Raw genomic sequence first — 24,625 nt, forward strand, 5'->3', positions numbered from 1 at the left:
CATCTGTGCAGAGCCTGCCCACAGAGTCAGTTGCAGGATTGGAGGTTTGAGATTGTAAACTCTTTGAGGCTAAGACTCTCGACTGTATCTCAAGTGGCAAGCAGCTTTAAGCCAGCTCAGAAAGCGCCTGTCACAGCTCCTGATCAGTCAGGAGAGAGCACAGAATGCTGTGCTCTAAGGACAGCGACACCTCAGGAGCAGTTTGCTTTCACAGTTCCAGAACTTTGGCTGGGACCGAAAACCTCACTGTCTGTCTTGTAAAACTGGAGAGTCTGGCCAGCAGGTGCTGCCGGCAACTATGATTAATTATTTTAATTATTGTTATTAGAATACTGCTGGCCTAAATAAATGATATTTTTGGCAGAATAGCCATTCCTGCATTTTATTTACCTATCCAGCCTTTTTTTATCATAAAAGCCATTTTAAGGAATAAGATTATTTGCAGCAGAGTTCATAAAATTACAACAGGAAATGCCCTTAAACAAATCTGTTAAATTGACTTGGCATCACTTTATGCCAATACAGTTTGGAAAAATCCATATAAATAAATATCTTACAATTCCAATATATTTATTAAAAGTTTGTATTTCCTTTATTCCAAAGCAAGGCTTTGTCCCATCGTCTTCACTTTCCGATTCTAGCCCTAGAGGTGAAAATAAGTATATTTAAACACGAAAAACTAACAAAAAATCCTCTACTACCTTGTGGGAAAATTTGATGGTAGAGGAAGGTGTTGGTTTGTGAGACAGAAAACTTTAAACGTTCTAAAGGCTATTTTATCATCCAGAAATAAATCTCTACTTCACAACTTGCAGGGTGATCATGACCATTACAAAATAAAACTAAATTCTATTCTAGCCAAACTCTGATGGCTTTGTGCTATATCTTATTCCTACAGAACTCAGTGGCAAAACTCCTAAGACTTGGTCCTTTATATCTATTTCAGTTGTAGTCCAACTGCAATACTTGTTGTACCTCACATATTCAAAGAAGAGTCTAACAACTAAGTCCTGTAGTATTCTAAAGCTCCCCAAATCTTTTCCTCTCTCTTTCTGAATAAAAAGCAATATGCTGCTACTCTGTAATTGTTCTTGTTTGTGAGAGGAAAAAGCTATGGGTAGAAATTGAAGAAACTGTCCGTGTTCTTTCGTGAGTTTTCCATTGCTCAGCTAACCCCAAATAAGACTAAATTCCAAAGAACTACTGCATCTCCAAAGCAAAGAAATTGAGCCTTAGATGAATGCAAATTCCTGCTACAATAGGAAATGTATGAACTGATTTGCACAAAATATTAAACTAACAATTTTTTGAGTGTTTGAAAATGTGAGGGTGGGGTTTTTTCCCTTTAATTCTCAATTCTTGTCTTTCATTGAGCCTAGAAGTGGAAGTAGCAAATCATACAAGACACTATTAGCACCTGGGTTGTTCCAATTGGAAGGCAGTAATTGATTGTGTGGCATATACAGTCTATAGTGGTTGATTTGGATAAATTGTTAGGTATCCAAATCAAACTTATTTGAGGTCCACCTGTTACTAAACTTGACCTACCTTTTGTTGAGGTTTATAATTTCCTTACTGCTTGTTCCCAAACACTCTTTTTCTGTTGTTACCTGTGATTGCCAGCTGTTTTTGTGAGGGGTAACAGTCCTCCCAGCCTCCAGAGAAAAAGAATACAGTCCCACACCTTGACTGAAAAGTGTCCTGTGTGTGCTGGCAAAACATTTGTACCCTTGTTTGTTTCTGTTTCTTATCATGTGTCCAAACAGAAGCAGTACTAGTATTTGATTAGTGTGGAGTCTAGTGTGATCTATTCTGTAATTTTGCTTCTGTTCCCAAAAGTAACTTATGGGATAAAAGGGAAGGTCCTCTTATGGATTGGTAACTGGTTCTTATGTTAAAAGAAACAAAGGGTAGGTATAACTGGTCAGTTTTCAGAATGGAGAGAGGTAAATAGTGGTGTCCCCCATGGGTCTGTTCTGGGACCAGACCTGTTCAACATATTCATAAATGATCTGGAAAAAGGGTTAAACAGTGAGGTGGCAAAAGTAGCAGATGCAAAATTTGCAGATGATACAAAATTACTAAAGATAGTTAAGACCCAGGCAGACTGCAAAGAGCTACAAAAGGATCTCTCAAAACTGGGTGACTGGGCAATAAAATGGCAGATGAAATTTCATGTTAAATGCAAAGTAATACACATTGGAAAGCATAATCCCAACTATACATATAAAATGATGGGGTCTAAATTAGCTGTTACCACTCAAGGAAGAGATCTTAGTTGGATTCATTGTGGATAGTTCTCTGAAAACATCCACTCAATGTGCAGCGGCAGTCAAAAAATCGAACAGAATGCTGGGAATCATTAGGAAAGGGATAGATAATAAGACATAAAATATCACGTTGCCTCTATAAATCCATGGTACAGCCACATCTTGAATACTGTGTGCAGATGTGGTCGCCCCATCTAAAAAAAGATATATTGGAAAGGGTCCAGAAAATGGCACAAAAATTATTGGGGTTTGGAACGGCTTCCGTATGAGGAGAGATTAATAAGACCGGGACTTTTCAGCTTGGAAAAGAGACTGCTAAGGGGAGATATGATTGAGGACTATAAAATCATGACTGGTGTAGAGAAAGTAGATAAGGAAGTGGTGTTTACTACTTATCATAATACAAGAACGGGGGGGGGGGGGTCACCAAATGAAATTAATAGGCAGCAGGTTTTAAAACAAATAAAAGGAAGTATTTTTTCACAGAATGCACAGTCAACCTGTGGAACTCCTTGCCAGAGGATGTTGTGAAGGCCAAGACCATAACAGGGTTCAAAAAAGAACTAGATAAATTCATGGAGGATAGGTCCATCAATGGCTATTAGCCAGCATGGGCAGGAATGGTGTAGCCTCTGTTTGCCAAAAGCCAATGAGCAACAGGGGATGGATCACTTGATGATTACCTGTTCTGTTCATTCTCTTTGGGGCACCTGGCACTGGCCATTGTCAGAAGACAGGATACTGGGCTAGATGGACCTTTGGTCTAACCCAGTAGGGCCGTTCTTATGTTATGTGATATGTTCTTTTTCTTTCATTCATATAATTTTAAAGGACAGGGATGTGTAGGAGCAGGAGATGAGATTAAAAGGAGCATGTACTAAAATATCAATTTGATCCCTTTTATTCCTCTTTCTGAGAAATCCTCTAACTTCCTGTTATTATTGACAGTCCTAGACTGATGTTTAATTCATTCACTGCAAGGTATTTACTGGGAGGGGCAATGAGATGGGCTGGGCGGCCTCACTGGAAATGTGCTAAAAGAAACTCAAAAAAGCATTTGTTTTACTTTCTAAGGTGTAAGAAGTAAGAAAAGGGCAATTCTGAGGATTAGAGAATACATAAGACGCTATCACATACAGCACAGTCTTTAATAACAACAAGAAGAAAGCATCAATAACCAAGTGCTGCATTGACTGAAACCAGGGAATTTGCATCTTTGGGGAAGGTGCACCAAAGTAGGTGACAGCCCAGTTATCTCCACCTGGCTCAAGTAGGAGTAACTAGAGATACACACAAAAGGCAGGAATATTCAACCAAAGTGACTTCTGCACACTGGAGTTTGGGGGCTTGCATGGGTGGGAAAGGCCAGCTCCTGACTGCTCTTATTTTCTGTCCACAGCATACGCTATGGATAAAGTCAGGGCCTGATCCAATACCCACTGAAGACCATTGGAACCTTTTCATTTATTTTAATGTGTCTTGGGTCAGGGCACGGAAATGTTGTGGACATATGGAAATTTGTGAAGAATGTGGAATGACAGATCTGCACCTTCCCTGGTGTGCAAATCCACTCCATTCCCTGTTCCAGGCCACATCGGCCAGTGTGAGCTCAGACTCCAAGATAAGTACTGAGTGGTTAAAAGATGATCATAAAGCTTCAAAAGGAAGGGCCAGTCTCTTCAGACTTTCCTCTTGCAGGGTATCTTGTTTTTCCCTAAAGCTTGCCAGTTTGCTCAAACCATACAGTAACTTGAATTTAAATAAGTTAAATGGTAATGAGAAAAGCATTTTTAATCAGTAAGGTTTTTTTTCCCCCTGTTTCAATCATTCAGAGTTTTATGGTATTGCTTTTATGTTTCCTTTTAAACTGCCAAATGTTTGAGAGATGGTGAGTGAGTAGCAACTCAAAGCAGTTGTTAGTCCAGCTAATGTGTTTCCTGAGAGCATAACACTCCCAGCTAGTGCTGAATGCTATAAATAGGGATGTTTGGAGCACAGTCGGAGACCACCTTAAATATATTAATTTTTAGGAGGGATGGAGTAGAAAACTAGTAAATATTTTGATGATACAACAGATTCTGTTGCTGACTCTGCTATAGACTTACTGTTTCACATTGGGCAAATCACTTACCGGTAATCTGTCTGTGACTAAATTCCCCATTTATAAAAAGGTGAGAGTAATGCTTCTGTTCACCTACATTTTGTCCGTCTGTCTGTGGTGTAAGCTCTTTGGGGCAGGACCTGTCCCTAACTATGTGAATGTGTGGCATGCAGCACAGTGGGGCCCCAATCTCAGTTCAGACCTCTCAGTGCTATTGTAATACAAATAATAAATGTCTCCTTGCCCTCAGTGCTGAGGCTAATTGCAATGGTGATATGGACACCCATTAACTAAAAACGAGACTGAGGTAATTGGCTGGCTTCATGTAGCTACTCATCATGTGTCTCATGAATAACTACTTTCAGTTACCTCTGCCTAGGGCTGGATTTTACCAGCGAACTATACATGAAAGGCTTCAACACATTAAAAATTCCCAGACTATTCTAGTCCATAGTCGTCTTTAATCTTTTAGAAAGAATATGGGCTGTTTACCTGAAGGGCTTATGATAATACCATAGTAGAATCTTGAGAGGTGGTGGAGAAGCAGGCTCCTAAATTCTGAGGACTTATGACTAAGAAATTCTTTTCCCCCATGATACTTCATTCACACACACACACCCCCTTTAAATACACAAAAACAATAGTACCCAACATGGCTAGGCTCAAGATTTTCTCCTATGTGTGGTGTGCATTGCTGGAAATTTTTCAGTCTCTTCCCACTCTGGGATTTAATCAGGCATATTGCCTATTTATTGTAAATTGTTTAGCTTATTTTTGTGAAGATGCGAGAAGCCTTCAGGCATGGATGCCTAGAAATTAAAGATTGTTATTTATTACTGAAGTTGATCTGGAGTGGCATCAGCTAGTCACCAGCACAGGAGCTGTACAACAAAAAGTCTAATGAGGTTTGTGCTACAGTGGGCAAATTGTTGTGCACAATTTTCTTTTCCTTTTGAGATGTGGAGTAACTGCAGGGGGAATAAGAGGAGGAAGGCTGTCTGTTGCACACAGTTCTTCAATGTGGTTTTCCAGGCTCAGATTCAGCTTGCAGCAGCATGCTTTAGGGCAGTGGTTCTCAAACTTTGTACTGCTGACCCGTTTCACATAGTAAGCCTCTGAGTGTGACTCCTCCCCCACCCCTTATAAATTAAAAACACTTTTAATATATTTAACACCATTATAAATGCTGGAGGCAAAACGGCTTTGAGGTGGAGGCTGACAGCTCATGACCCCCTATGTAATAAGCTCGCAACCCCCAGTTGAGATCCCTTGCTTTAGGGGAAGCTATGTTTTATGGACAAAACTCCACCTGATGCCTTAACCCTTTAATTCTGCTTAGCAGAAACTTGTGACTCAAACTTACACCTGTGAAGCTCTATCATTTAGGTCAGACAGTAGCATGTGATACATATTAAAGGAATTCAATATGAATAGCCAGGTTCCCCCCCCCCTTTTTTTAAACTGTTTTCAGTGTAAAATATTTAGGTGTTATATGAGAATGACAGAAGTATAAGTGTATGTTGCTTTCAAGTTTGGGTTTTATATTGTAATTTTGTAATTGTGGTTCATTCCTGTATTTTAATGGTGAACAACACTCTCAGCACTTTGGTTAGCATTTTTATATGAAATATTATAGAATAATAACCTTAGATGGCATAACAATTAATAAAATATGTATAAGATTCATATGTTTGTTTTAGTGCTCATGCCCAAAGATGTCTGAACACTTAAGTAACACTTTTTAAATAAAAAAGCAAACCTTAAAATAATCCTTAGAAAACACTCCTGTATTATGGAGAGACAGTAACCTTTTTGCTTGTTAAGGTTGTAATCAGCTTCTCTTAAAAAAACCTTATTTTAGTCCTTCTTATCACTATTGCTTGAAAAAATTACCAAGAATATAAACAAGAAAATTGAATTAATCAAATGGTTCAGGATTTACAGGTTATTAGAAGAAAAAGTTACCCTGATCTGAAAGATCAACTTTGTTTCCTTGTCTTCCCCTTGCTAAGGAACAGCTTGTTATGAGCTTTTCAAACTTTCCATGCTGTTAAATCTCCTGGAAAGCATGTACACTGGCTACCTTTGAAGTAAATAAGTTCAAATTAAGTAAAGCTTTTAACAGTTTGTGTTGTAGATAGTTTATGGCCAAGTGATTTCAGTGGGAGTTATGGACCTAATCCTGCCTTCTTTGATGTCACTGAGATCTTTCTGCCTTTAATTTCAGAGGGCACCAGATCTGGCAGTATATGTTTTTGTCAGTCTGTTGGCTGACTGCTAGTTAGGAAGAAAATCAGGGTCTTTCTGTAAGTGACCAATAGCTGAGATCTTCAGCTCAAGTGATAGAAGCCTCCTGTTTTTCAGATTTCCAGAACAGTAGTTCGCAAACTCGATTGGTTTAAAAAACTAATGTTTGAAGTATCACATGCTCCATTTTGTGCACATTTATTTTAGGCCATGTAAGCTTAACTTGAGTATTTATGAACTCCTAGTAAAATAAACTTTGGATTTGGCTGGTGGAGATCTTAATGTGGCAAATTAGAAGAGTAGACCGTTTGGCTGGGGGAGTCTAGGTGGGAGGTTTAGACCTGGTCAGGGATTTTTCAATTAAATGTTTTTTCTTTGGAAAACACCAATTTGTAAAACCCAAAACTTTTTGCAGGAACATACCAATTTCAGTGAAACTTTTTTGTGGAAACTGTTTGTCAGGTCTTGGATGGTATTTTTGCTCAAAACCAGAGAGATACCCACCCTAGACTAGCTTGATGGTCAGGGTGCTCACCTGGGAGGTTGGAGTCCTAGGTTCAAGTCCTTAGTCTGCCTGATTCAGAGTAGGGACTTAAAGCTGGCTCTCCCACATCCCAGAGAGTTGCCCTAGCAAACACGCTATTGACTATTCTGAGGTAAGTGAGAGAGTCAGTCTAAGTCAGTCAGTGTATCTCTCTCACAAAGAAACAAAACAAAACATTTGGAAGGTCTCAGTTTTGTCCTGACGCAGAATGGAGAAAAAAATTGCTATCAGATTCCCAAGGCGGGAAAACCCCTTCCTGCCTTTCTCTAATGAGATTGGGCTGAGGGTGGCTGGAATGTAAGTGGTGTGTATGTGTTGAGGGTGAAGAGAAGGGGGCCTGAGTGAGATTATCATTACATAAGGTTTTTTTTCTTCTGCTGATAATAGCCCATCTTAATTAATTGGTCTTGTTACAGTTGGTATGCCAACACCCATTTTTTCATGTTCTCTGTGTGTATATATCTTCCTACTACATTTTCCACTGCATGCGTCCGAGGAAGTGGGTTTTAGCCCATGAAAGCTTATGCCCAAATAAAATTGTTAGCCTCTAAGGTGTCATAAGTACTCCTCGTTTGTTTGGGTTTTTTTGGTGGAGGGTTGGGGAGTATTGGCTGGAAGTGGGGGCTTTACTTGGACATCAAGTACGTTCAGCTCCAGTTCACTGTTGTTCCAAGGCTTCAGGTTGCCAATTTCCCCTGAGCCAGAGAGATGTGCCAAGCAGTCCCTAGCCTCACTGGAGAAATTTTCCCACTGGTGTCCTCCTGCCCTTGTCTCTCAACTCCTCCCTGTAGGATAAGGGATTCACTATCCTTCTTCTTGGGGCTTCCTCTTTGGGGATACATTTTGGTGGTTTTGCTGATAGTCCATTGGCAATTATTTGATTATATAGTGCCAACTCTGCTCCTTGTTTACAGCCACTAAATGAGCCACTTTCTCATTATAAGAAAGCTAAAAATGTTAAATATTTTCCTAACTTCATTTTTCCATGTGATCAATAGCCGCAGTTGCCAGAAGAATGTTAAAAGATCATGAATGAGCAGGGAGATAGTCTCTATTAAAAAGTGGCCAGCACTATGAAAAGATTTGAGAATCCCTATACTAAGGGGAATATAGATGTTGACTGAATCAAAAATAATGGTCAATTTACCTGTCAAATATTGTCAAATAATGTAAAAAATTATAAAATTTGCTAAACCATTAATTCATTAGAACAGTAAGTAACAAAAAAAAGTAAGGCCTTGTCTACGCTACCACTTAAGTCGAGATAAGTTACATCGCTCAGGGGTGTGAAAAAACCACACCCCTGAGTGATGTAACTTACCTCAACTTAAAGCAGTGTCTGCACCGCACTGTGTCCTCATTGAGGAGGAGTAATTATGTCAATGGAAGAGCACTTTCCCATCAACATAATGTATCTTCACCAGATGCGCTAAATCGGCACCACTGCATTGATCGTAATGAAGACAAGCCCTAAGTCTCTGTGCTCTCCAAAAGGCTTAGCCTTAGATACTTATACCTAATTATAAAAAACTAATTCTTTAACTGAGTTATTTTAACTCAGAAAAATGCAAAGCGCAGTGAAATGACTTTCTAAAAACTGAAAGAATGGAGCCATAATGCAATCAAAAAGGTAAGCTGCCACTTCCATCAGGACATTCTTGCTGGAATTTTTGACAATAATTGACTGTTCAAATATAGGCGGTCAATTGACTGTTCAATTGTTTGTCAATCATGTTTACCAAACCCAGGTAAACATGGAAACGAATACTTAAGGACATCATAAATCTTATATTGTCCATATAAACAAATACATTATTCTTATCAAATACAAAGAAATGAATATTTTATCACTACACAGCAACATTGGCAACATGTCTAAGATGAAGCGAGGAAGGCTATTTTTCCATCCTTAGCTGTTGAGAAGAGGTGATATGTGTGTTCATATTATGCTAGTTCATTCTTTCATGTAGGATGAAGAATAAATGGTAGTGAAAACGTTAAGAGAAACTCCAATGCTGATGGGTTCTTAATAGACTATTTTACAGCATTCAAATATAAACAGTATTGTTCAGTGAAATGGGCAAATCTGACATATCACCTTCAGTCACAGGCACAATGATGATACTTTTACTGAAACTTCACAGATATTCTTCCCTTACTATCTTACTTATTTTTCCCCACAACATCCTAGCATTTCATTCCAAAAAGGGAAAACCCTGTCCCTTAAACTTCTCTTAGTAAAGCTTCCTGTCTTAAAATATTTGGTCAACAGACATTAGAGCCATGTTTAACATAATGATGGTAAAGCTCGTAACTTCTTTCCACTGCAGTGCTTCCACTGGATGTTGACAGGAAGTTAACCAGGTGGAGTGGAATTGTTTATTTCGTACTTCGAAAGGTCTGGATTCTGCCCTAAATTTGTTCAGTTACCTCTTATCATATTGTAATCCCTTAACTAAAATATACATTAATGGGACCTATCATCTTTCTTCGCGCTAGCACTTGCAGTTAGAGAATCCCCTGCTATTATAGGTCACCACTCTCAGTTCAAACTTGCCTTCTATGCAGAAGTTTTAGTACTCTGTATTTCAAACCTCACTTCATCTGTTACACATCTTCTCATTTCTCCACATTTTTAAAACTTTTTGGATAGAAAATTATTGCAACCCAATCCAGATCTTAGTTGCTAATTTTAGCGTTCTAACACATGTTGCAGACTTGTAAAATAAATATGGATAAGTCAACCTGTCCTGTGTAGAGGGGAGTATTAGCATAATCATTACGTGAAACATCCACATATAGTCTGTGGGTATGTAAACACTGTTGATTTACAGTTGGGTTAAAACTTTCTTAAAACAGGTATGTCTTGTGTTTGAACCCGAGACTCTGTTCTGATCTAATCTTACCTTTCTGACAAATAGCATCTAATATCTCTTCTCTGGGTCTTTGCAGCTGCATCATCCATATGGAACATAACTGTCTTGGTGAGGTCATAGAATATGATGTGTACCATAGGGAAACCAGATTCTAATCTATGTAAATTTTTGGGAGTGTAGTCATCACTCACTTATATATTTGTAAAGTCCATATAACAATGTGGCCCCAATTCTGTTCAGTACCCTAATTATTATTAAAGGTGACCTTCAGAAGAGAAGAAAAAGGGTTTGTGCTCTTATTTCTTTTTTAAAACTTTATACTGTATAAAGAAGGCATGACCATGTTTTCATTGGATATTTTTTGCCTTGAAAAATTATTTTGGTATTTTCCTTGCTTGTGTTTTTACCTTAGAAATTCAGATCTTGTCTATCTTGGAAGAACTGGTAGGATTAGGGTACCAGAGATACCACTCAAACAAAACCTTATTGAGAGGGAAGTGTTATTGGTTCAGATTGTTGATTTAAAGCTCTTTGCTTTTTGTTCATGTTAACGCTTAACAAACCTTAGGAAGAAAATGTATTTGACAGCGGTTCAGTGCCCCCCACCTGTTAATGGCTGAGAGAGTTTGTAGATGGTATCTCTTGACACTTCCAATAAGTCTTCCAGCAAAACCAGACTTGCCATTCAGGACATTCTGAAGGTTGAAAACAAGCAGGGACAAAACATTTTGCAGGTCTTCTTTATGCATAATAAAGCAGCAAAACAAGTAACAAAAAAGGGTCAAACCCAATTTTTTTCCTTTGCAGGTCACCTCTGAGGGCTTTGTAGCTCAAGACCAGGACTTTGAATTCTTTTATGAAGCAAATGGGGAGCCAATGGAGTTTTCAAAGCACAGGTGTGTGGTGTATTTGTCAGCCTGTATTGCTTAAGAGGCATGCTGGTGCAGTTGTACCAACTTCAGTCGGCAGTTGCAGTCATCCTTGGAGTGTTCCAGTAGGTACAGTTTATTGGCTGTATCTTGACATAAATGCATCTCTTACCTTATATGGCTGTTCTATTTTGGGAAAATATTGGCTGTTACCATTATTGAGGAATTACTCACAGTATTTTCCTTCAAGGAGATAGAAAGTGATTAAATAAACAGAGAAGTAACTGGAAATTATCCTAATTCATTTTTGCATCAGTTTTGTGAAACAAAAAGGACAAAAATAGAAATCATTTGGGATAAATCTAACATTCTGTTTAATAAATATATCCTTCAAACAAAATCTAGCAAGTTTTCTCGCCAATGGAAATGATCTGGTATAATAATGATTTCATTTCTGCAATGACCTTGGAAATAATATTGCTATTAATTCCAACCAGGTCCTTAAAAACTAAAAACATTGGGCCTGATTCACCATTGTTACACTGGTATAGAAACCAAGTGTAACTCCATTGCAAACATTCTCAGTTGGTGATGTCCATTAAGTTGCTTCACTTTTACACCAGTGTAATGCAGTGGTGAATCAGGCCTACCATGGTTACTGCCATATTACACACACCTTGATGAAGACTAATAAAAGACATCAAGACAATGATGTCTCAAATAACTGTCAAAATGCAGGTAGCCATTTTTCTTTGCCTTGAACATTCAATGTATAAAAATAAAAAAATTATTATTGAACTTCATGTAGAAAAATAAATTTCATAACTGAATTATGCTCAAATAAATTGGTTAGTCTCTAAGGTGCCACAAGTACTCCTTTTCTTTTTGCGATTAATCTTTCTGACCTTTCAAGGGCACTAATAACTTGCTCAGAGTCCAAATTGGAGTAGTGGACTGTAGTGTGGTAGGAAAAGAAGACTACCTAATTTCTACTCTTGTATCATCCTGAAAGGACCCCTTCTAAGCAGTGGCTCCTTGATGCACTTGGACCCTCACAACTTGAAGTCCATTAGCCTGAGCTCCAGCTTTTCAAACGAGGCAGCGCATCTGCAGAAGTTATCAAAAAGAGTTCTTGTGGAGTCCCCCAACTCCAGGCAGCTTCATACTAAGACTTCTGGAATTCACCCTTTTGTGTTCACATTCTTAGTCAGGGATAGTGATTATGGGTTCCAGTCAATAGCTTGTAACATAGCCAAGTAATGTTTGGTTCTTGGCAAGGATGCCATGAAGTCTTCACTTCCGTTTTTAAGCCATTCGTCTGGCTGGCTGTCAATAATAAGAGCATCTGATTTTTTGTTTAGAGGCTAGGGCCTGCATTCCATGGGCATATGGAAGTCTGGCTTCTGAACTGGTGTGCTCCCAGTTTTTATGGCAGCAGAAGCCTATGTTGTTTTTTCTTGACACACTTTCAGTGTTCCTGGCCATCTCAGCCATCCAGACAACTGCAGCTTATGGGGAGGAGTAGGGTGATAAGGGTTATTACTTGGGTTCAGAGGGCCTGTAAGAAAACTAACACTACTGTGGAGAAACATCCAGACATTGACTATGGTGGATTTTAGCCCAGTTTTTGCAGAAGCTGTCCAAAACAGCTGGGGTTAAGTTGATAGCCGTTCATGAATCTACAAAGGCTACACTCGCCCCCTATTTTGGACAGTGCTGAATAAAGGTATAATGGACCCCTCATGCATCTGAGTTTGCTTCTCAAAGGAGTGAATGTAAAATGATGCCCAGTGCTTGCTGTTTGTTGTCCCCTGGAGAATCCTACATTTATGACTGTACTGTATAAGTAGCAGGAATGAAAGGTTACAAATGTACATTAGCTGTTGAAGCTAGAATCTCATGTAATGGTCTATTTTGCTACTTATTAGATTCTTCAACATTTCTTAAAAATTGCTAGTTTTTGTAAAATTATGTACATGTGACAGATGAATTGGTAATTTGCAGTGTTATGGATGTTTAGCAGAATACCACGTGCAGACATTCTAAAACGTGTTAATCATTTACAATACAGTAACTCCTCACTTAACGTTGTAGTTATGTTCCTGAAAAATGCAACTTTAAGTGAAACGATGTTAAACAAATCCAATTTTCCCATAAGATTTAATGTAAATGCAGGGGGTTAGGTTCCAAGGAAATTTTTTGGGGACAGACACAAAAGGCATTATATACTGTACAGTATTGTGGTTGGGAAGTGCCCCGGCTTACCCCACACAGGCACAGCCCGCTGCAGGCAAGGACGCTAGGAAGCACCTTTGTGGCAGCTTACCCAGAGAAGAACAGGCACTGACTTTGCTGGGGGATGCTCCAGGCCCACCTCTTCCCACCCCCGCTCCGTCTTCTCTCCGGAGCACGCAACATCCCCGTTCCATCCCCGTTCCTTCCCCGTACCTGTTTGGCAGCGCTTAGGACTTTCTGGGAGTGAGAGAGAGGAGTGGAGACGCAGTGCAATGCTCTCTTGCAAAGTCGCTGCTTTTCCACAAAATCTTACATGCAGTGTACAGAGCAGGCAGCCAAATTGTTATAAGGGAGCATTGCAGACCTTTAAATGAGCATGTTCCCTAATGGAGCAGCGACGTAACTTTGAAACAGCTTTAAGCGGGAGGACGTTAAGTGAGGAATTACTGTACACACAATGAAGATAATTCAAAAAAGAGTACTGCAGCTTTCTCAGCACAGTTGGAAGGTGAATAAAAAAGTGAAAAGATGGATTTTTTTTTACTTTTTAGTTTAGAAATCAAACACTGAAGAGTAGTATTCCATGTTTGGGTAAGTGTAACACTAAATTGTCATCTTAAATTTTTGTAAGGGCTTCGGTATATGCTTTTTTAGTCTAGATGAACTCCAAACAGTCATAGAACTGAACTTGTGTATTAGAAATCCTTAAGAAAATGGAATTGTATGTACATCCTGAATTTAACTTGAAATGACAATACTGATAAATGTGGATAATGCTCCTATAAATATAGCTGGGGATATATTTTGCTGACTAATGTGTTCATTGAAGTAAAATGTTCCTCTTCTCCAGAACAAAAAAACAAAAGTTCTAATTGCATAATTTCAATCAAAAGAGCAAAGCTTGAATAATTTTGTTTCTTCTCAGAAACTTGAAATGATTACTAGCTGATTTCTTGTGAATGTATATTTGCTGGATGAGAGATAAATAATTGATTTTGTGTATATTAGTTTACAGCTATGTAATATATTTGTATAAAAATTATAACATTTTATTTTTCACTATGGTGCTGGTTCTCAAATTTGTAAAGAGGTGGCTTCCTTGGTAACTTCTCCCAAGGGAGTCCAGGCGAGCTCTGGGCAACTAAAAGCACATTTAGAATAATCGTTCTATTTCTTTTTTATTCTGCAGGGAATTTATTTGCTATTTGGGTTATGGGTTGGCAAACTTTTAAAATACACTTTTTACAACTAGCTGTTGCATAAATTTTGCTTTCAATTAAGGCATCCAGAGTAAAACTGTGGTTGTGCTATTTTATTAATTATTTTCACATGCATTTAGCAAAAGCAGAGGAGAATCTATTGAATACCAAGTATTCACTCTGATTCTGCTTTTGCTTAATATAGAATGGAAATGCCCCAACAAGAAAAGCAAGCAAAAGGAACAGGCTTCTTTTTCTGAATGTTGCTGCTTCAAACTTACTGGTCTTATTAATTTATTTTATATGTTTTTAAATAAACAGCAAAAAATGGGAAGAGAATTTGTCTTATGGTAAGGTGGCCCAAATTATCTTCTGCAATTTAGTGAGGGGACTATCTCGACAAGTTCTCATAATTTAATATTTATATTTTGGTAACACACCCAGATGCCTCATTCGGGCATGATGTTTCACGCTGGGCACTGTACAGGAACAGTATAAAACTTAGGACTAGTCTGCACTGGAAAAGGTTTGCCAGTAAAGCAGAGCGTCCTTGTGTAGACAGAGTTTATATTGGCTCAAGTGCTTTTTTTGGTGTAGCTCATACCGGTTCCCAGAACAAAATAAGCTATACCATCAAAGGCACTTTTTTGCCAGTATAACTTCGTTTCCATAAGGGCTTTTTCCAGTATAAAATGGGGTTTTTTTGTTTTGTTTGTTTTTTTTTAAATAATCACACTCCTAACTGACATTGCTATACCAGCAAAAGTTTTAAGGGTGGAATAGGCCTTAGACTCTGAGCTTGAGAGAACCACAGAGTGGGTGGAGAAATGCAGAGAAGTGGAGGGAGCCATACGGGAGTGCCACTGAGTGGGATTGAACCAGACAATCGGCTGCCTTCAGAGGGTCATAAGTAACGGTTAAAGCATTGGGCCCAGAGTTTGAGGAAAACCTTCATTCCCTACATCCCACTGTAATTGTATGTTTGTTTTTACAGCCTTTCACTACTAATTGGGTTGTGCCTCACAAGGAGGAAGCTCCCATGGGTGTGTTTAACTTTTAAGGTCCCGTTTTACTGATAAGATAGGCACCTGAGCGCTGTGTGTGTGTGTTCAAAAAAACATTTTCTAGTGAAAACAGCCATAAAAGATTACCAGATAGATATGGAAGTCTTTGCTTTCACCTTCCTTTAAATGAATTTGTGCTCTATTAGTAAAATACCAGTAAAATCTTGAAAATGAATTACTTTTAAACACAGGTTTTCTTTTTTTAGCACTGGCTGGACCATTCTAAACCAATTAAGAAGCAAATAAAAAGTAAGTAACATCGGTCCACAAGTTTATTTTATTCCTCCCCTAAGAGTTCAGTTTAGAGTATTTGTGAACATGATTGTGAGGCTCCAAATGTTTCCGTAATATAGTGAATATTTCTCAGACAATGGATTCATGTTAATGGTTGGCTGCCTGGTGAAACCTTTTTGTATAAAAGCAAGGGTAATGGACCAATGAGTAATGCACCAATCTTCAACTCTCTCCTTTAAATATGATTTTTATTTACCACTTTTGTTGATGCCAAAAGTCCCTTCCTCCTGCCTGGAGTTACTTTTTCATAAACCAGGGCTGGGGAGCAAGCATCAGCTTAGGTTGCTGCTAATAGATTCAGCAGACAAATATCAGCTTAGAAAAGCTTATGTGATTTCTCCTAGGTGCCTGTTAATATTAGTTGGAGGCGTGGGGGAGAGTAGGAAGAAGCACTCCCCTTTCTTGTGACCCCTAAATTAGATGGGGAAATTGGCCTGGAAAAGAAGGAACGGTGGCAGGAGGGACCCAAGTGTTGGCAGTTCCTGTTGGAAGCTGCAGAAGTCCTTTGAGTTTCGTGTCCAGGTAGCCTCTGCTGCCTCCCCTTGCATCTTCACTGGTGTACTTTCACCTGGTTTAATGTACATAGTTCCTGGATATGTCTGGATTTTTGTGAGCTGAACTCATGTCATTGGTGGCAAGTGGATGCCAAGAGAGGCGGTCCTGAGACCATTACTGACAGGGATTGTTAACTCTTTCCTTTGGGAGAGGGTAAAGCTGCTAACTACCCTTAAACTATGATTCAACCCTGGCTCAATAAACTGTCCCTTGAAACATCTGTGTTCATCTGATTTCTCCAGCTTCATCGATCCCTATTAATCTGGAGTCAGGTCTGGGTATGATATGTAGACAGCAATAGTATCCTTGGGCAGTAAATGTCTGCTAGCAATGGACATAGGCCAGGTGTCCATGTTGATTTTATGAGATCTAACAATTACTGTAGGTATGGCTGATCATAAGATGCTACTGACCAATTTTCAAGATCTGGAAGGAGTGGACACAGGTTTTTCTTTAGTGCTCTCTGTTCTTTCCTTTCTCAGAGGGAGCTGCTCACCCACTTTGAGTGGCCCTTTCATGCAAGGCCTGCGGGGCACTATGCTTTCACTCTTACCACTTCTTGTGTGTATGAGGCTAATAGGGTAGATTGTGAAGAAATTTAGGGTCCATTGCCATTGATAGCTCTGGTGCTTGAATTGACCTCACCTTTTCATGACATCTCAACCTGCTTCTCTGTACTTGGATACATGATCAGCAAGTGCTTATTCTCTGATATGCCAAGGAAAAGAGAAAATGATTCTAGAGGGAAGAATCAAATATTTTCTGCACAAGGCATTTTTAACAGATTTAGTTTCATTGCTTTCACGGTGTCTGGCCCAGTTAGGGGATTGTATGAGAACAAGCTGGCTCAGACCCATACTAGAGAAGGCAGTGGGGAAGCAACTTCATGGGGGTTGCAGTAGCTCCATCTCTCAGCACAATATGTCCTTTTCTTGCCAAAGTGGTTTGCATTTGTGAAGAAGTTTGGGTCCTCTATTGTCTTTGGACAGTGGTGCATATGGCTTTATTTTTTCCACCAGCAGCGGCTAGTGTTAAGAGGCAGTGCCTTGAGGAGGTAGATCTCACCGGCCAACTTTGTCACCTGTGGTTTTGACTTCTGAAACACCTCTTCTTGGGGTTACCCCTGAAGACAATTTTAAAGCTTCAACTAGTGCAGCTTTTGGCTGCCCATCTGCCTAGTAGATTGAGTGATCAATAGGCATTCAGAAACTACAGTGGTGATTGTCGTCATATAAGCACCTAGATAGAAAGGTGGTGGATTCTCCATTTCTTAATGTCTTCAAACAAAGACTGGATGCCTTTCTGGAAGATATACTTTAGCCAGACATGCACCATGATAGCCCAAATCAGCAAAAGTGTATTTGCTGAACCTTTTTAGCTTGAGAACTAAGGTGGGGAGGTTACTCTCTCATGTCCATCAGAGCTTGAATTTTTCCAACATTCCCAGCACAGTGCAAGGCACATCTTTTTGGACAAATATTTGTTTGACAAATGAGCCATGGCTTAATTTCTTATTATATTGGCTGTGGTAGCACACTAAAATGCTCACAACGGGCACATAATTATTTCTTGTTGTAAATAGTTTTAATTTAAGACACAAGTCAAATGTTACTGTGATGAGGATACTTTAAAATATAATTACTTTGTGTTAAATTTTTCTTGCTCTATGGGATCACCAAACCTGTGTAAACTTCTGTTTTGAATCTTTGTATATACAGTTGGACCTCCATACACTTTGCATTTCCGAATTAAATATTACTCATCAGAACCGAACAACCTTCACGAGGAGTTTACAAGGTAGGAAATAATTTTGATTGCTAAACTGATGTCTGACAATGGGGTGTATAAGGTATTTGGGGATTAAACTGTGGGGGAGGGAGGAATGTGGGTTATATGTGCTTCCTTGGTAGAATAGGCATCATATTCAATCTTCTAGTTGGTGTTTTATGACAGTCTAAGGGCCATATGCTCCCCTTTCCATTTTTTGCCCAAACCTGTTGCTTTGGCCTCTCAGGTGCTTTTGGATGGAGAGGCAGATGGGTCAGTGGTATTTCCCTCCCACTCTCCGTGTGTTTTAGGTTTTGTGACTCTTGAAAGGGAGCCGTGACTGGGTGGGTAGGAGCTGAACCTGGAAAAGGAGGACTCTCTGCAGCAGTATTGCCTGTCAAACCCATGGTGGGTGGGGGGATGGAAGGGGGTTTCCAATGTATAATGCCAACAGCTGGGCTCTGTGCTCTTCTCTGCTGTGAAATGTGGAGGTGATCAAATAAAAGTCAAATGGGTCAAAGACCCAAAATCAGCAGAATTTTGGGAGGATTGGGAGCAATGGAAACAGCTCAATCTTCTCTAACCCCCCCCCCCCCCAGTCCCCCTCCACTTGTTCACAGTCTCCCTGCACTAATGGAAGCTGTTCGGTGACCATTCATCCTGTAGGGACTTCTTATCATTGTGTTGAGGCTGTGGATGACCTGTGGTCTTTGAGAACATTCCATACTTGTTAAGTGAGGAGCTCTCCCACAATTCAGAAGAAGGGGGGAATTGCCTATTTTTGCACTTCCCATTCCTCCCAACTCTTCTAGTCAGGCCAAATTGTGTCTCTAATTATTTTGTACCCCTTCCTGCTGTCATTTTTCTGTTTCTGACAATTTGGAACTTCTTGGTGTTTTTTTTTAATTTGCTCTGCATTGCTAATTGGGCCAAGCTGTTTCCACCATGCTCTTTAAAGATTATATTGATAATTTTGTAGTTTCTTTATAAGAAACTTTTAGTCAGCAGACCTCTGTTTACTATTTCCTTTTCTGATGCAGTGATTAAGTACTACTTTGACTGCTGTGCCACAAGATTAATGAGCTAATTGTAATTGCCCACTTACTTACTTTGAAACTTCCATAGAAGCCTTAATATACGTTACCAATTACTGCAATAGCAATAAACTGATAAAAGGCCACGCTTTTTCATACAGTCCATAATTAACCTATGGAACTCACTGCCACTGATATAATTGAGTTCAAGAGTTCAGTAGGATTCCTAAAAGGATGAGGCATCTGCATGTGTAATGAGAAGATTCATAGTTACATTATGTAGGATGATATATAAAAAACATTTTAGAATAGAGATACAGACACCCTTTGTCATTCTAATTTTTTTTAATGAACCTCCACTCTGGCTAAGTTGCATTTCCCAGCATTCTGTAGAATTAGGTAAGAGACCAGGACAGCAGGTGCAAATTCAGTGCAGGGAATGGGGGGAAGATTTATAGTGGTAACAAAATGAGCTAATTGAAGAAGAAATTACACTAGATCTTTGTCCTGTATAAAGATATTTTTAGCAGATGCCTTTTGAGGCTGTAAAAATAATGTGGTCACAGTTAACACTTTTATGGGGAAGTGATGACATTTCTTAAAATTTAATGCACCAAGGAAGGCATCTGCTGGCATTTTTGTCTACAGGGCTTCATTAGTTTTAGTCAGAATAACAATGGGTTGTTTCTTTTGAAGAATGTATTTTGCTCCTTGAAGTGGGATACCAGAAACTGAGATGCAATAGTAGGCTTGCACAGAAAAAGGAAATAACAGGGAGTCAGGTGTGGAGAGAGTTGCAATATTCCTCGGGCTAGCAAGTGGTGGTATTGCCTGGATTATTCCCCCCCCAAAATTTACCAGCATTCATGTTATTTTGAAATCCTGGAGCAAAATAGTAGGGACAGATTTTCTAAGCCCAGATTCCTGTGGTGGTGCACAATTACTTTTACATATATAAATACTGACATGTAAGTGGCAACCCGGGTATCAGCTGTGTATGTAAGTTAGGCATGTGTAAAATTCTGACCCCTACTCTTTTTCCATGAGCTTTTCTGCTGCATAGCACACAGAAAAGCTTCCTAAACATGCCTTTGGTTCCTGTTCCCCTGTCTGTTTTGAACTGATTCAGTCTTCTAAACATTGAAAGGTCAGCTCACAATCTCCCAAACACATGAATGTGAAAAATTAGTTTGTTCGTTGCAAGGTGCTGGTGACTCACGGTGCCTGATCCTTCCTATTCTGTTCCCAACATGTCCTTCAGTGCCAGTAGAGAAAAGAATAGAGACGTTTGCTACGCTCTTCTTTTTGAAGACTGGAGACATGCATCATGCTGCTTTGAGCCCAGATGTCTTACTCATTTCATTCACCTCTTAACTCACCCCTCAGTGGGAGTGGGGGCAGGAGAGGCTGGGGCGGGGGCAGCCCCTGTCATCCCCTAACCTCAAAGAAGGACACCCTGCTCCAGAATACCCAAGGCAGGAGCATTTTGGCTTGGTCTATACTACCACTCATGTTGGTATAACTTATTTCACTTGGGGGTGTGAATAAGCCACCCCCAGAGCGACGTAAGTTACGCTGACTTAAGTGCAGGTGTAGACAGCGCTATATCAGTGGGATAGCATCTCCTGCCGACTTAGCTACCACCTCTTATGGAGGTGGATTTATTATACCGACAGGAGAGCTCTCGCCTGTCAGCATAGAGCATCTACACCAGATGCTCTACTAGCCCTCAGTGTGAGATTGCTGGGTGGGGTGGGGGCAGGAAAAGCCAGGTGAGATGCCCCAGGCAGCAAGGTGGTTGTGATTTTTCCCAATCCACAAACCTTTGTTTTAATAAAAATAAAACAAAGGAATCCTCAGGCTTAGGAAAGAGTGGCAAGTGGATAGGGCATTAGTCTGGGAAATGCAGATTCAGTTACCTGCTCCGCCACAGACCCCCTGTGTGGCCTTGGTCAGTCACTTGATCTCTCTATGCCTCCACATCCCCATCTGCAAAATGAGGATCTCTGAGTTAGGGAGTTTATTTACAGTTAAAGTTTGTGAGGCATGTAGGGTATGTCTACACTGCAGTGTAAGTTCAGGGTTAGTGGGACTTGAGTCAACTGACCTGTGTTAGGGAACTCTGGGCTTGAGTGTCTACGTTGTATTTTAACCCTACGTTAAGACCTTTCTAACTCATGCTTGAACCTAGGGCTCTGGTGTCCACACTACAGTGTGCAGACCCTAGTCAATGTCACCAAATCCCAGAGTACCTAGCACCCGCCCCTTTCCCCCAAAATGTGGCCGCTCTAGCCCTAGAACCATGTTGCACTGTGGGAAAACTTCACTGCCCACCCTACACATTACCAGGAAGCAGCTTGCTTTGCAAAAGGCTTGATCAGTTATCCATGAGCTCGGGCTCAAGCACGGCTTGCATTACAGGGTAGACATACCCCTACACACTATAGCAATGAAGGCCATGTAAGAACCAAAGATATGCCTACCTATTTAGTTTCTATCTCCACTCATCATGGAATCTTTGTTCTTCTCTCATTCAAAGCTCTTCTGATTTTTAAAATAAAGCCATAATTGCCTTTAGACTTCATAGCTCATTTAGGCTGCAGTTCAGGACAGCACTTAAGTGTGGGCTTCAGTAGAATTAAGGCTCCGTGCTCAAAGCTGAGTACATGCTTTCAGTGCTCTCTTAAATAAGGATGGGTTCCTGAAATGCAGCTTTACGACTTCATCCTGCAATATGCTGAGCAATCCTCCAAGGTGTAGAATGTTCTGAACTCCCACTGACTTCGATGAGAGTTAAGGGTACTTAGCATCTACCAAGTGTGTGCAGTGCTCTTTGTAATTGATCCTGAAGGCTCATATAACTTACAAAATCAGTTTATGGAAATGTCTTGACTAAGCACGTACTCTTGACGAAGAGATGAGGGCTAAAAAGATGACTCTGTATGTGTTTGGTGGTTTGTTTATATTTATTTATTTAATGTATTTGTTAGGTACCTGTTTGTATTACAGCTCCGACAAGACATTCTTTCAGGAAAGTAAGTACATTTTTGTTCCTGTAACCTTGCTTAAAGTGTAAGTAACAGAGCACCACTTTAAGGGTTAAAAGTATTACTTTAAGCCCATAAGCTCTTTCTGTTATTCAAAGAAGTATATAAGGAATTGTAAATTGCATTTACTGATCCAGTGTTCTCTTGTACATTTTTCTTTTTCCATTAGAATACGGAAATGTATACACATACATTAATCATAACCAAATTAATAAAATCTAGTGGAATAAGAACTTTTTCATTTGGTCACAAGGTGATAGCAATATATCTATGCATGCAATATTATGCAGAGCTTTCTGTGTCAAACTTTAACCATTCAATTATCCTTAATGGCTATTTGTGTGTTACAGATTTAATTGTAAGTGAGCATTATGCTGCACGTAGCCATTCTTAAATATTCAAAAATTTAAAATACACTCATACAACATGATTAAAATAAAAAACCGTATATGAATCATAGTAGGTATCCTGTTACCTTACACATTTGTCAATATCAGAGTTGAAATTGAAATGAGAAATAGTCAAAATAAGACCCTTAAAAGAAACTGAGAAGCCCTGAGAGCTCTTAATTTGAACAATATATGGTGGTGAAACTGGACATTGTGTTGTGTATGTTTAAAAAAGAGAGAGAGAGTATACATGATTTTAATTTCCAAGTAGCAAGTTCCAGAAGAGAAACCTCATACTTCATTTGGTTAGAGAAATAATTCTTACACAAAGGACACAGTCCTCTTAAAATTGCTCATTTCTTCAGACATAGAAGAGCATGAAAAAGATTTGGTTAATAAATAGCTAAAGTACAGTAAATATTGTGGTTTTTAGGATATTAGAAGGTTTCAATCTTAACCAGAAGTTTATTATTTATTACACAACAGAACAAGTGGCACATACAAATGGGAAAACGATTATACTCTGTGTATAATTAGGGCAAAGAATGTCTTGATCTGTATGATTATTTAAAATGTAATGTGAGCTTGCCATACTTGTCAGTATGACAGATGCAAGGGAGTGGAAAAAACACTCGATAATAGTGTCAACGCTTCTTTCTTGTAAAAAAATATGGTTTTTGCAGCCTTATTCTTTTTGACAATGTACTTGTGCATTTGTGAGGTAGATAGATAAATTATAGATATATTTATTTTAAAAGATTTATAAAGAAAAATATTTAATCCTAGAATCCATTGTAGGAGTACCACCTATTTTCTTCTTCTGGGTTAATGTTTTCAATATTAGTTTAAACATGATTTATAGTTGAGCGTATCATGTTTTCAGTATTAATGAGAAATTACTAAACTAAGAAATAATTACCTTTATTACTAACTTGTAAACTAAGCTTATTTAAATGGAAATATTGTTATACCAATAAAATAAAAACCAGCAGGATCTTATTTAAGGGGATAAGACAAAATGTCACATTTGCTGTGAATACAAAAAGAATCGTAGTAGGCAGTCAGTTATAGCTATAACATTTCATTCAGTTTCATGTTCATTTACACGTTCGTTCATACACACACACAGGATCTGCAGCTGCTGTATAGTTAACTAGTCCTGAATGTAGCTTGAGTTCGTGACTTGGGTTCATAGCTTTTGGCAGCTAACTAGCCAGGAAAGCCAGGCACAAGGAAGAGCTGGGTCTCTGTTGGGCATGCACAGGTGCCCTTCCACGTTGGCAGCAGAATGTTACCCTTCAAAGTCTTCCATCTCCAGCTTTAGTTTGAATCCAGAGTCCATAGGTTTTGCTGTGTCACGCTGCCTCTGGGTTCGGTGTGATTGATCACCCGTCAATTGCAGACATGACTTTCAGCCTAGGACCTGGCTTTGATGTTTCTTCAGTTGTACTTTTGTTCTTTTCTTTTGAGGGTGGACTCCTCTTACTTTGTCTTACTTCCTCTTACTTACTGTTGTCTGCATCTTCAGCCCTTCTGTGTTTACACTTTATTTCATCAGGACAGGCTGGGGCTGGAGGTTGATTCCATCATCCATACATACCTCATTCAAACATCTAAACTAAACTAATTTTTTTTAGTTTGCAAAAATGAAGGTTGCAGCAAGCTTTTACAAAATGAAGTGAGCATTTTAAAATGGAGTTTGGGACAAATTAAAATGGAGTTAGAGTTACAATATGGACAAGTGTAAGGAATGGTAAACAGTGAGCAGGAGTTACAATATGGACAAGTGTAAGGAATGGTAAACAGTGAGCAGGAGTTACAATATGGACAAGTGTAAGGAATGGTAAACAGTGAGCAGAAGTTACAATATAGACAAGTATAATGAATAGCAAACAGTGAGCAGAAGTTACAATGATGAAACAGTGTAAGTTTCAGCGATTTAAGCAGCAATTGGACTGAAAGTGAAACTCAATTAGCCAGTTATTGGGGTAACTGGTTTTATGAATGAATGTTGTTTCATTCATAAAACTTTGCTTATGAAGTTATATTAATAAAGTGAACAATTAAAAACAATTTCATTGATCAGTTCTACAATATTATATTTGAATGATCTAAATATCGTGCAATTTACTTG

General features: G+C 39.1%; 1 protein-coding gene across 4 annotated transcripts in view; it reads left to right on the forward strand.

Moving 5' to 3' along the window:
* EPB41L4B (erythrocyte membrane protein band 4.1 like 4B) overlaps window positions 1-24,625 on the forward strand; it is a 246,643-nt gene that overhangs the window by 90,414 nt on the left and 131,604 nt on the right. For all 4 annotated transcript variants that reach the window (XM_084619648.1, XM_084619649.1, XM_084619650.1 and 1 more), the window contains exons 3-5: window positions 15,612-15,654; window positions 17,973-18,051; window positions 22,046-22,090. In XM_084619648.1, coding sequence (XP_084475774.1) covers window positions 15,612-15,654; window positions 17,973-18,051; window positions 22,046-22,090 — 167 coding nt within the window. The remainder of the gene's footprint in view (window positions 1-15,611; window positions 15,655-17,972; window positions 18,052-22,045; window positions 22,091-24,625) is intronic.

The sequence above is a fragment of the Lepidochelys olivacea genome (genome assembly GCF_965140295.1).
Source record: "Lepidochelys olivacea isolate rLepOli2 genome assembly, chromosome: 2".
In the NCBI taxonomy this organism is placed as follows: Eukaryota; Metazoa; Chordata; order Testudines; family Cheloniidae; genus Lepidochelys; species Lepidochelys olivacea.